This window comes from Rhipicephalus microplus, unplaced genomic scaffold (assembly GCF_043290135.1).
Source record: "Rhipicephalus microplus isolate Deutch F79 unplaced genomic scaffold, USDA_Rmic scaffold_19, whole genome shotgun sequence".
NCBI classification, from domain to species: Eukaryota; Metazoa; Arthropoda; class Arachnida; order Ixodida; family Ixodidae; genus Rhipicephalus; species Rhipicephalus microplus.
In genome coordinates this window covers 11,090,435-11,104,829 of record NW_027464592.1, presented here as the reverse complement: position 1 = coordinate 11,104,829, position 14,395 = coordinate 11,090,435, and the positions used below count along the sequence as shown (strand labels likewise).

The window sequence follows — 14,395 nt, the reverse complement described above, 5'->3', positions numbered from 1 at the left end:
CGTAGGAAAGCTCACCTGCCTCGCACTATAACAACACGACTTCTTAGATTAATAAAATATTTTAATGTATATTAGAATGTATATTAGTCAACCGTGGTTTCTCTACTTCATAGCTCTTTTGCATGTCCTGCCAACCATAATGTGCCCCGCGTGTCGATGCGCAAGGAAATTTGAGACTTGTATATTCATGCACCCGTCACATGTCAGTCATGTCAACACAAGGTTCTGACAGATTACCATTTTTTACTTTGATTGTCCTAGCTGTTATACCGAGAGTTCATCACGTGAGCCTATAAAAGCGGCTGCATTGTATCATACCTACTTACTCTGACGAAGGCCGTGCCACGGCCGAAACGTTAGTAAACACGATCCTTTTCTTATGTGCTATCTGCAAGTTAATTCAATATAGAAAATACCCGGACCTGTCGTGCCTTCCCTTCAAGTTCTTCTATATATATATATATATATATATATATATATATATCAGTATTTATGTACTTACTTTTTGTAAATATAAATTTCTTACCTAATTGGAGACATTTATTGGTATCGCACCTTAACAGCAGGATCAATATCCCTCCCCGTTTATTATACGCACTTATGTTGTGTGGTTAAGCATGTAAATGCTATTAAAAAGTTTTCTCAGGATATTTTTCAAAGAAATTCAGAAATATTTGGCAAACGATTGTAAATTGCTTATAAAGTCTTTCCCGTGGCTGAGTCACTACTTATAAGGCATGCTTATAGAAACCCCTGCTTGAAATGCCTACTCTACTGCACCAAATATCTGCTGCTTTTTATGTCAATAACATGCATAAAATACATAAAATATTTAATGTGCCATTTCGTTTTCTGTTTCAGAGCTATGAAGTTGCCATTCGTCTGGATCCTGATCTTGCTCACGCTCATCTGAACCTTGCGGTGATCAGGCACTTGGAGGTTAGCTTTGTTGTTGCGAGATATAGCAACGCATTGCAATAACTGGTTTCATCATGCGTTAATATTTATTGCCTTCACCGAAACACGTAATACTTAGTTGCCACACTTGGGCTTAAGTGACTGCTTATAAATGCAGAGCTCATTGTGCAGGTTATTCTATCAGAGATTTTATGCTACATGTTATTTTCCAGAGTGACTACCCAGCTGCATTTCGACACTACCAAGTGGCCCTCTCTCTGGATCCAAAGAACAAGCTCATCGTAGACAACATGGCCAAGTTGAGGCGACGAATCACTAGGCCACTGCCCTTCTACGACTGCGTTTAGTGCTGGAGCTTCGTCGGAGTGCAATTACCGCGCCACCTATCGGCATATATACATTCACGCTATGCCTTTTCAAGTGGCTTCACGTGTTCCCTAAACTTTACCAGTGAGCAGGCACACATTCCGTTTAATTAGCTCGAAGTGCAGAATGATCGTATCTTGACTCCTAAGTAGCAGTTCGTGTTATAGGTGTATGCACTGCGTCATTCATGCTTCAAACACCCCGTCCTATTCCACAGTGCTGATAACGAAAAGAAATTGTGAAACTTTTAGTTTTTTATTAATAAGGTTGATATCTTGTGAATAGGTATTTTTCAGACACCGGGACACTCTGTTTTTTCCAATTGGCGAAAACCTGTGCCCTATATATGCCTGTTGAAAGTACGTGATGTCGCACAGTAGTTTTTATGGAATAATTGTGATACTACACTATGAACTCGTCTCACAATGTTAATGTTCAATGTTCGCACGTTAACTATTTGCCCCTGTTAACATATAAGACTTCAAAAATACTTCCAGAGAATTTCGTTTTTTGGTTCAAGAAAAAAAATAGTAATGCACTGGATTTTTTGCCCAGATTTCTGATGCACGAAAACGTTTAGATTGTTCACGTGGAGTTTTAATATCAACACAAAAAGTGGATGTCTACTACGATCCTCTTTTTATGTAGTTTTCTTTCTACGCCATTGAGAAGAAATGAAAAAAAATAGACGACAACACTGAATGAATGTATTACTGAATGTAGCATGTGTGTCAACCTACTTGTCTTCACCCTCTTTGTCAGTATCTATGCGGTTTGCTGTAGTGAAAAGTACCACTTCTTCGAGTAGTGGCATAAGTCTATGCAACAACGTGCCTATAGATTTCTGATTGTCAGAGTTTTTTGTGGGTTATCTATCACAATGTAACTCTCTCAAAGTGTGACAGATTTGCTCAGATGTGGTTCCTGTTACTGTGTCGTTGTGTGCGTCGTGTTATAAATGTTTACGAATCAAGTAAAGTCGGAATGCAGCACCGGAACAATACAAGGAGATCTCGCGAAAAATGTCTGACGTAATCATCGCATCGCAGTGCGCGTAACGTTCAGCGTGTTTCCGTGACCTACAACGTATCTGGAAAACCTGTGTATGTTCGGATTTACAGGACGTAATGAAGTCAGTTGTCTCGAGCTGCTCAATGTCTGCGAATGTAAAGTGGAATATTTGTTTCTTGGGAGAGAACGAGAGGAGTGGCAGCATCGTGCTTAGAACGGCAGGAAGTTCAACTAGTTAATGCAGATTTGTCATAAATAATGTACACATGTAGACACACAAAAGAAGAGTCAAGACAACACAAACGCCGTGTTCTTGCTGTCTTCTTCTATTTGTCTGTGTCTGTTTGTGTCTGCGTTCTTTTTTTTACCCTTGTACTATTGCCCTGTGACGGGTTTTCCTGGCATTATTTTTCTTATCATTTGTGATGTTTTTACGAATTAGCAGTTGACTCTTTTTCGTTGTTTTTAACATCTCCAGGTCCATGAAAATTGCATGGCACAGGAGCAGCACAGCACACCAAGATGTTGCTAGACCTAATCTTACCAAGTTTCTTAGGTTTTTTCCGTAAGACTGCGGTGCCACAAACGCTAAAAACTGTTCGTAATACTCCACGGTGTCTAGCCGCTATCAGAAGCACTGACAGTAGCACATAATAGTTCAGAAGTGTGCTTGTAAACAGCAGCATGTGGTGGCAGAGTGCGACAATAGCTGTTGGATGCGATGCCACTCCTTGACTAGCCTGCGTAACGCTGACCGTGTTTCTGCACAACCCCCACACCAGAGGTGTTGGAGCGGTGCCAAATTGGTCAAGGTGCAGCTGCGCGTTGACGTTACTCTCTTCCTCACCTTCAGTAGCTTTCAGCTCCTCCACCGGCTTGCAACAAACTTCTCCTCACTTCACCTTTTCCACCACACGCAATGCTCGAGCGCACGTCGAGTTGAAACTCTAGGCCTATTTAGTTATGGGTCTGCGGCTACCGTACGGGCGTGGCCGGCCATTGTAAATGGCCAGCAGGCTGCGCCCGTATGGGTGCTGTGGGCACGTGACTAACCCCCGCAATCAGAAAAGGTCCTCGACTTGAAGTTGACTTCAAACCGCCTAATGTAGCGCGTTTGTGTTGCCTTGGCACCGCCTAAGGACAGCACGTTCGCAACGTGCTCGTGCTGCATTGAAGTCTGTGGCAAGTGAAGTTGAAGTCAAGCAGCGTTTCTGAACGCGGGGGTTAGTCTGTCTAATCTCTCGGCTCGTTTATCTGCAATAAAACTTGCACAATACCAAACCCATCTACCGTGTCTTTGCGTTTCAAAAGAGCGTTCACTCGAGTAAACGCTACACCGAGTTTCGCTTCAAACCGTTCTTTCAGAGCCCGCGTCAACGCCCGTTTCAACCTGGTCAGCGCCGTGCGCACCGCTGCTGCTTCGCATCCCATCAGGTTTCAGTTTGTAGATATGGTCCAGAATTTCTTTTACCGTCGTGGCGCTCAAAGCATCGCAAAAGGATATGTGTGTTTGGCCACAAGGCGTATACCATTAGCTTCGCCACATTAAAAAATAAACCATTACTCAAGTTTATACTTGTGATACGTTGGAGTGAAAAGCCCCCCAGAGGTCAATCTACCAAATATTGGTCAGTCGGTTCTCAGGTTTATAATAAAGTTAATGATGTCTGTATGTCGCCACCGGAGGCAGTGTCATCACATTCCTTGTACGATTGCGTGCTAGTTGTTGCCCATGGTATTTTATTGGCTCAAGAGTTTGCGTATGTGCCCTTTGTAGGAAGTACACAGACTGCCCGAGAATATAGAACTTTAAGAGGCTTTCGAGCACCTTACGTAGCCGTAACAAAAACGTGGTGTTAATGGCGCATGGTAGGTGTTTATCGTGTCAACAATGTTTATGTTGCCTTCCTTCCACTTAGCTGCATAGTGGAGTCCTGACTGCTGGATGAGCTTGCAGGAGTCGGTATTTGCATCGCCTTACTTCACCAGAGCCTAGCAAGGGTAGTATTTTTTTGTAGGAAGTTGTCTCACTGTGTAATCGTCTCGTTATTTGTGTGTGTTCACGGATTTCATGAATACTAATGCTTGCCGACGCGCAATCATCCCAACTGATGTGTTTATAACGTCGATTAGAAGTGATGTAACCGTGCTGTGCGTGGTTTTCGTGTATCGGTTGAGACTACCCGGAAAAATCATAATTTTTGCTAATGTTGAATGACTGAATCTGTTTCGTACACCTATTTTTATATCCTATTGGGATAAAACTTTCGCGTGTCTTTGTCCCGTATGTGTGCTTGTTCATCACCCCATTTATTAGGGCGCAATTTTTGGAGCTGTCACATCACGCATTTGCGCTTGAGTGTTATTCGTGGATGTACAATTTCGTAAAATACTTCATGCTGTCATGTCCCACATTAAAAAAGCGATGCTTTCATGCAATTTTGTCTCGTTTTGAATGAGTTTTCTACAATACCAACTTTTTTGTATAATGCGCGTATTATTACTTTTTGCTGACATGATATACAAGTAGATATCGGTGCACAAGTAAGGTGCCGGCTACGCCTTCGCCCTTGAGCAAATGTTGAGTATCCTTCACCTATAGACCGGTCCTCAGTCTGTAGAGCGCGCTCGAAAGTTACCTCTCTGGGAAGCCCTTAACGTTAAGAATAACACTCACGCCATGGTTAGGAACTGCGGTTTCTTTAGCATGGTGCTGCAAAACGAACGTACAACAATGCGGACTTATACATAAAAATGACGAAGTCTTGAAAAAGTCCTGACTGCTGACTGCTGGGCTCGGCGGCTGTGCCACGGGACAGTTGCCTAAGCTGCTACTTTTCAATATGCAGGTCGTCGCCATCGCAGTGATCTGCGCAGCTCTGCCCGCTACCATACTGGCCATCCCGCACGCACCCTCAACCTGTGTGGAACCATGCATTGGCCGTATATCGGTTGCTTTCTCATATGATAAGCTAACCGCCCCTGACACGGATTTCGTCACCATTGCCACCTGGGATACGCCTATGTCAGCAACATCAATCGCCTCTTCGGCTATAAAGGAGCGACACCCTCGCGCGCCCAACTGTGGGCTCGGCGGCTGTGCCACGGGACAGTTGCCTAAGCTGCTACTTTTCAATATGCAGGTTAGTCGACCTTTGAGTCTTTACGCTAAGAAATCGAGCGACTTGTTTCTGGTACTGCTGCCGAGCCCCCAGTGTTTGTTATCCATTATTGTAGAGTGTATTGATGTCTTGTGTGCCTTGCTATTGCTGTCAGGCGACATTGAAACTAACCCCGGCCCGGAATCTAACGCTATACTAACCGAATTGCAAAAACTGTCAGCAGGGCAATCACAGCTAATAATCGAACTGAAGGGTTTAAAAACCGAACTCGCCGAAAATAGCAGCATAATAGGTGAACTTAGCAGAAGAATCAATATCGTTGAGAGCCACTGTCAACGCATCGAATCCCTGCAACAACAGGTCAAAACCATCACGTCTACTACTGCCGAGACAACCCAGGCAATCTCAGACATAGAAGCACGAATTGATGACGCCGAAAATCGAGCCCGCCGCAACAATCTAATCTTTTTCGGTATTCCCGACCCTGGCGCATCGGAATCTGCCTCTCAGATAGAAGAAAAAATCATTCGCCTTTGCTCAGATCAGTTGGGCTTAACTGTGAATCCCGACGAGATTGAGCGTGCGCATCGTCTCGGCCGCCACAATACTAGCCGTAACCGCCCCATAATTGCGAAATTTGCTCGCTTTAAAACCAAAGAAAAAATCCTGTCTAATGGACCCAAGCTCAAAGGCAGTAACTGCAGAATTGGTCAGGACTACTCCCGCGCAGTACAAAACGCCCGGAAACACCTTCTTGCTTTTGCAAAGGCGAAAGCTGTCGCCTTTTTTCTACGTTATAAAACCCTGTACATAGGATCCGCGAAGTATATGTACGATGACGCAGCGAAGCGTGTTAAAGAAATCAGATAGCAATTGCCACATCATCGACAGCCATCACAGCGCTCGATAACAATACGCCCAAGCACTGCTATTTCAGCAATTTTTACTAACATACGGAGTTTTCTTCCTAAACGCGACGTCGTATGTAATATTGCCCTATCGTCTGGGTGTAATTTGTTAATACTTACCGAAACATGGCTTACTGCCGACGTATCCGACGCAGAGGTTATGGATGACCTACCGGGCTTTCATGTTTTCCGCAAAGATCGTCAGAACTCCAGAGGTGGTGGTGTGCTCATTGCCGTCAGTGATACCTTGCCTTGCACCATTGTTCATACACCCAGTGATCTTGAAATACTATGGCTACTTTTCCGTTCCTCTCCTCATACTATTTTACTTGGTGTATGCTACCGCCCGCCGCGAACAGATACGGACTTCATTGAAAAGCTAAGCTGCGTCTTGAACACACTCACGACAAAATACATTAACGCTCAGATATTGTTCTTTGGGGATTTTAACTTCCCTCACATAAATTGGAATAGTAATCCGCCTTCATCACTGAGTAAAGCCGATAATGATTTCCTCGATCTCTGTTTTAACTTCAATTTAAGTCAGCTTGTGTTACAACCAACACGCGTTGCGCATGGCTCAGCCAGCGTTTTAGATCTTATACTAACCAATAGTCCAAATAGCCTATCTTCGATGTCTTACCTCCGCGAAATTAGCGACCATAAAATAATCCACGCAGTCTTTAGCTTTACCTTGCTGAAACGAGAATCGTGGAGAAAAACAATACGCTTATACGGCAAAGGCAACTACGATGCCATAAACAACGAACTTATCGCTTTTTACTCGACTTTTTGCACCGATTTTCACAGCCGCACACTTCATGCAAACTGGTCGATCTTCCAACAAAAGTTTACTGAGCTCGCCACCAACCACATTCCAGTTACTTCAGTACAAGCTAACCGCAATAAACCTTGGTTCAATGGGAAATTAAAATCTCTAGAAAATAAGAAAAAACGACTTTACCGATTCGCAAGGCAACAAAATTGTACCACGGCCTGGGAAAAATATTACGTAGCTGAGAAAGTTTACTTATCAGCTATACGTCATGACAAGCACTCCTTCTTTTATGACATCTTACCCTGTGTACTCAAGAGCAACCCCCAAAAATTCTGGCAAATTTTAAACCCCAAGCCACCTACTGCTGTTGTCATTACCGACCATAACGACATTGCGATTCCTGAGCAAGAATGTGCTGATGTATTTAACCTTGCTTTTTCATCTGTATTTACCACTGAACCTGATGCTCCTCTACCAGTGCCCCCACCCCCTGTCCAAGGTGTCATGCCAGCAATCCAATTCAGCGAACAAGGAATAATAGCCATAATTGAAAATCTTAAACTTTCATCAACTTCAGGGGCAGATGATATCAATACAAAACTGTTAAAAAACACCAAGAACATCTGCGCAGCCTATTTCAGAATTATTTTCGAGCAGTCCTTATCATCCGGTAGCATCCCCCTCTCCTGGAAGGAAGGGCAGGTCGTTCCAATCTTCAAATCAGGCAACAAAAGCTCTCCTCTCAACTATCGACCGATTTCCCTGACTAGTGTACCTTGCAAGATAATGGATCACGTCATCTACACGCAAATCATGCAGTTTCTTGACAGGCACAACTTTTTTCACGCATCTCAACATGGATTCCGGAAGGGCCTCTCATGCGAAACGCAACTTGCCATGTTCATCCACGACTTGCACATCAACCTCGATACTAACAAACAGGTAGATGCCATTTTTCTTGATTACGCAAAAGCTTTTGATAAGTTACCCCACCAACGGCTGTTACTTAAGCTCTCTCAGTTGAATCTACATCCCGATATTTTCCATTGGATTAAGGAATTTCTTGCTAGCCGATCACAGTCAGTACATATCAATAATTCCATTTCCGCCCCCCTCCCTGTAACATCTGGCGTTCCACAGGGCAGCGTCTTAGGCCCTCTGTTGTTTCTTATTTATATAAATGACCTCCCTCTACATGTTTCCTCTCAAATCCGAATGTTCGCAGATGATTGTGTCATCTACCGTACAATCACTAACAATGCTGACCACGCTATTCTGCAAGAAGATCTCAACAATATTCAGGATTGGTGCAACGAATGGCTGATGACCCTCAACCCCAACAAATGCAAGGTAGTATGTTTCACTCGCCGTCTTCAGCCATTATACACACCTTACACTATTGCTAACACTTCATTAGAAACAGTGGATACATTCAAGTACCTTGGTGTCACACTCTCACATGACTTAAACTGGTCGCCTCATATAGCATGCATTACCGCCTCGGCCAACCAAACCCTGGGATTTCTAAAACGCCACCTGCGTCATGCACCACGCCACGTAAAACTTCTAGCATATAAGTCACTCGTACTCCCGAAACTAGAATACGCTTCTCCCATATGGTCACCTCATCAAGCATGTCTTATCAATACCCTAGAAGCCATTCAGAATCGCGCAGTAAGGTTTATTCAATCGTCATATTCCTATAACATCAGCATATCATTACTAAAAACACAGTCTGGTTTAAACACGCTATCATACCGGCGCCGCATTGATTCATTAATCCTTTTTCACAAGTTTTTCTACAGCTCACTTCATCATGCCCCTTATATTTTGGCCCCGCCACCGCGCACATCGCTGCGCACAGGGCACCACTTGCAAGTTTCTCGTCCACGCAGCCGCACTACAACATTTTCTGCATCTTTCTTTTGTCGATCATCAGTTGACTGGAACGGCCTGCCCCGCCATATCGTCGAAACCACCTGCTCATCATCATTTTCGGTAAAACTAAAATCTGCTGTTTTTCAATAAATGTATGTAGCCACTATTTTGTAAAAAAATGTGTGTTAACCCCACCCCTTATGTAATACCTCCAGTGCGGGGTCTTTAAGGAAAAATAAAGTGAAGTGAAAAACTACCGGCCATTAAATTATAGAGGAAGGTAAGTGGCCATTTTGCCACGCACGTCCACTTCTACGTTATCCGCAAATTTCATACCTTTAGTGAAATTCCTACTTAGCATCTTTCGAAACCAACGTGTCCATAGTGTCCGAACCATGTCGAAACCGTTGGTGCAGTTACTGCCTCTTCAACAGTGAGAAATGCACACAGAAGAGAGGGACCTCCTGCGCAGGATAAAGCGAAAAAAAACTGCAGGTGCTGAGAGATTCAGTGGTTCAATGACAAACTAATTTGCTACCAAAATAAATGCTGTACTGTTCCTCTATCTTTGACATCTTGCTGTTGCACATTTCAGAAAGCAGAATCCCGGCATCAGCGCATCACATCACCTCAATTGAATGCTCGGCAATATACGAACGTGCGGGCGCTGCTCAGAGTAATTAATGCACCCGCAGCGTATCCTGGATAATGTGTCTACTAGATCTCTAGGCAACAATGGACGCCGTGACTCGCTCAGCGCTTCCTCATCGACCGTTGCCGCTGCTTCGAACGAATAGTCGTCCGGGTATTCTGATTCCATGCTCCACTCACTTTATTCATTTTTTTTGTTTTCATATCAAGAACCATCTCAGGGCATTTCTACGTACGAGCTACAACTATCTCTGGAGGTTGCGTATGTGCGTGTTAAAAAGAAAGAAGAACGGAATTGTCACTCGACAAAGCAGCCAAGCAAGCAGAAACGAAATTGCCGCATTCTTTGGGCCCCACGTCGGCCTACCAAAGGAGTGCACGCAGCAAACTTGTGCATTCCTTTCCCAGAAACCACTTTCGCTGCGCCATTTTTTTCGCCGCGTTCTCTAACACTAGCGTTTTGTAGAGTTGCCCAAAGGTGTATATAAAAGAGGTGACTGCCAGCCATGCTTCCTGTACCAATTTTTGGCCACCGCAATCATTTCACCATTCGTGAAGTTTGCATGTGGCTGCGGCGAACTTCAAAGCATTCTCTTTTATCTCGTCCGTCTAGAGGTCGTAGTTTTGACATTGTGTGTGTACTGTGCTTGAAATCTAAGACTGAGCCGCATGTTGCGAATGGTGCATGTGTGTAGGTATACGCGCTTATAAGGATTCTACTATAAGATTTATTTTGGAAATGCACGAAGAACGTGAAAAAAAAAGCGCACCCTTGCCCAAATGTTGTAGCGGAAGGTTGTTGCGGCGATTCCTTGGAAAGATATTGCGGAGTTATAGGCGGGCACAACAAAAACCGTTCAAGATCGATTTCATTGCTTGTCCATCGTAATGATTCAGTGGTTATGGTAATCGGCTGCTGGCCCGTCGGTCGCGTTTTCGATCCCAGCCACGGCAGTCGCATCTTGATGGAGACGAAATGGCAGGGGCCTGTGTACTGCGCGGTGTCAGTGCAGGATAAAGAACACCAGATGGTCAAACTTTATGTAGCCCTCCACTACGGTGCCTCCGATAATCTTATCGTGGTTTTAGGACGTGAAACCTCAGATGTTGTAATATTTATTAAGCTTCTTTTACTTGGCCCGGTAGGTAAGATTATTTAAGCTTATTATGAATTTGATACCGCTTATTGTGCATTCTGTGCGCAATCATACGACACAAACTATTAACGCACACTTTGAGAGGCATTGGGAGGCTCTCAGAATGTCAATATCTGCTGAAAGTAGTAGACAGCGACGTACAGCTAATTTCTGCCTCTACAACTTCCATCATTACAAGCATTTGCAATACGCAACAATACATTGAGAATGGCTTAGTTTTAAGGCGAATGCGCGGTTACAAAAGCCATCAAGACAGCACTCTGAAATATCACTGAAGAACCCTTCCAGTATCACATATAACAAATGCGTAAGCTCACACAACTTTCTCGCCAAAAAAACTTCAAAGACTCTTCAAATTCGCGATCAAGAGTTGAACAGGATACTCTAAGCGGGTCCCTTGCACCGTCTTTACAAGCGCTAGCCAAGCTTAGGAATTCATCCCGATGCACGCCAAAAATGAACCGAAAATTCACAGCATACACATGGAGCTTCGGAGGGTTTCATCGGCAAACCATAAGTCCTCCTCTGGCCGCGTCCATCCATCATCTGTCTCTCTGTCTTACTGTCTGTCTGTCTGTATGCCCGCCCGCCCGCCCGCTTGTTTGTCCGTCCGTCCGTCCGTCCGTACGTTCATTCGACACACGAACGGATGGAAGCACGAACAGACGCATGGATGGACGCATGGATAGACGTACAGATGGACGCGAAGACGGATGAACAGACGGAAGCATGAATGGAGGCATGAGTGGACAGACAGGTGGACGCATGAACAGACGGACAGACGGGCGCGCGAACGGACGAACGCATGGACGGACGAAAGCAACTGATGGACTGACTGACGCTTCACCCCACTCATCAACATTCACTCCGTGGATATGCTGTGAGGTGGTTTCTACATACAGGCATGCATATAGATGACGACAGACCCACGCTATAAGGAGCTTCGCCCCTAATATCTTCAAATGAGGATTCCAGTTAAAAACGTGTAAGGTTTACACACTAAAGGAAAGTGCGGAAAAGAATAAACATAGTTCTTTACTGATAGAGTCCATCGATACAGTTTGAGTTTACACTAATAACCTCGCAATGTCTGCGAGGTGACTATACAAACCAGTATTGCGTACCCTCATAGCTGTGCATTCGCTTAGAAGTTGAAATAAAAGTGAGAGGTTTTACATTTTGCAGAGAAGTCAGTATTTAGATAAAAAAGGAAAAGACATAGTGAAAATGCAATAAAAAACACTAAATACTAACTCGTTATACATATATTTATCGCATACAACTTAAGGTTTAAACCTCAAAGCATTGGTAACATACCATTTTTTAGAATTCTATATCTTTTATTAGGTAGTTATCTGTTTTATCAAGATTCGGAACACCCTGATCACTCCGAAGTGCAGAAAGCTCAATATTTTCTAAATTGTAAATGCAGGTAATATTCGAATAGTTAGTGTGAACCAATGCTGAGGTATAATTTCAATGATTAGGCCACATAATAGTATTAGTATGTGCAAGTGAGCCAATCTGTATGAGCCTCCTTTAGGAATAATCTAGTGCTCATGAGCGCAGCTCCAGACCTTGAAATATTGCTGTGTTGCAATTAACATTAGACAGATTCAGCAAGGTTGAAGCACGATTCAGCAAGGTTGATTTACACATTGAAATCAGCACAACGTTACAAGGTGGAAGTGAATCGTGCCATACATGCCTTCCACTCCATGGTTATCACGCTTGAACGTGTCGTTTACCTTCCCCATCTATTCACATCACGTGATGTCAAATTTAGTGTATGTCGAGCTAGCAAAGCCACAGTGAGCACGCTATCAGCGTAGCATGTAGTCATGCTTTTCATGAGAAGGAAATTATGATTATCATGTTTCGACATTCATCGTCTTCGTTTTTTCAGTCCCGTGATACCAAATTTAGTATATGTGTAGTTGGCGAGATGGCCGTGAGCACATCACGTGCATGGTATGTTGTCGTGTTCTTACATGACACGCATGTCAGGACTATCATGTTTGCACCAGTCATATACTGTCGTAATTCATTGACGTCACGTAACACCAAATTTGGTTTATGTGGAACTAGCGAAACGGCCACGAGGGCCTCGTGAAGGGCCCAATATACTCTGACGTAACGTTGACGTGCGCGCACGCTGGGCGCAGCGACGCTACCCTAGCAAAACGCGAGCACTCTATAGTCTGACGCCAGGCGTGACCGGCGCGACCATCGTTCGTCGGCGCTGCCCAGCGGCAACCGGTGTGACATAACGTTACCCAAACAACATTGCGTCTGCATCTTTTCGTGACGGAGGGACGCCGAGTGCACTCGAACGTGCATGCATGAACGCGACCCAGCACCAAATCGGCGCCTGGCATAGAGGCGCCGGTGTGACGCGACAAAACGAACGCTGGCGCGCACATGCACCGGTTCACGTCGAAGCGTATCGTGCCTTGAGTGTGGCATGTAGTCATGTTTTCATATGACACACACCTTATGATTATTATGTGTGCACCAGTCACATTCCTTCGTCATCTATTCACGTCCCTTAATACCAAATTTCGCATATATGAAGTGTGCGAAATTGCCACGAGCGCATCATGAGCGTAGCATATAGTCAGGTTGTTACATGACCCGTATGTCATGATTTCCATGTTTGAGTTTGTTCTTTGTGTTCGCCATTTGGTCATGTCAACCATACCAGTTTTGCAACATGTCACGTGAACGAAATAACCACAAGAGCACCAAGACCATGAAATGTAAATTATGAAAATATTAGCATACACAGCACGATTTTCATGTTATGACTAGTCATTTATGCAAGTCTTGCAGTCATGTTATGCCATACTAAGTTTGGTGTCGATACCATTATCGAAACGGCCAGGAGAGCTAAATGTCGTCGGCGGCTAGATAGATAGATAGATAGATAGATAGATAGATAGATAGATAGATAGATAGATAGATACGCTCAGTCTCCACGAAGTTTGCTAAGAAATGCTTCGGATTTAAAAGTTGCTCCGAGAAGTGACCGTGGTGAGGGAGCTCGTCCGGGTCTGCCAATTGAACATACAGGGAGCACTGTCAATCTGCAAATGAAATAGACTTGCTCTGCATGGAGCAGAATAAACTATTACCGGAAGTGCTCCGAATTTGCCAATAGATGACACCATTAGCCACGTGAACGCAGCAGCCGTACGGACGCAGCCTGCTAGCCATTTCCATTGGCAGGTTGCGTCCGCACGGCTGCTGCAGATGCACAGCTGAATCTGTCTGTTGACCACGGAGACGCATTCTGACGGGGCTTGTACGTATTGTTCGTTTCGTGCACGCTATGTATATACCGAGCCTCAGTTTACGTGGTCTTCCAGAAATACTTCCTGAATTTGCTATGTCAAGTAGCAACGAAGCTGATTAGGTCAGAAAACTGAAAAAAAAATGAACTTTGCATCCGGCGTTCCGAAGTTTGTTGCATGCGTAGAAAGAAAGATGGGGACACTAAGTATGATGGTTCTGGTAACTGCTTTTAGGGTGAGACATACTACTCCACGCCTCTCAAAGTAACCAATTCCGTCTCAATTACCTTGAGCCGCCGGAGTGTGACGTGCC

General features: G+C 44.3%; 1 protein-coding gene across 1 annotated transcript in view; it reads left to right on the top strand.

The window, feature by feature from the left end:
* Positions 1-4,734, top strand: part of LOC119181527 (protein O-mannosyl-transferase TMTC1) — a 78,140-nt gene extending 73,406 nt beyond the window's left edge. The window contains exons 17-18 of the mRNA XM_075883661.1: positions 862-939; positions 1,131-4,734. Coding sequence (XP_075739776.1) covers positions 862-939; positions 1,131-1,265 — 213 coding nt within the window. The 3' untranslated portion in view covers positions 1,266-4,734. The remainder of the gene's footprint in view (positions 1-861; positions 940-1,130) is intronic.
* The last annotated feature ends 9,661 nt before the right edge of the window (positions 4,735-14,395 follow it).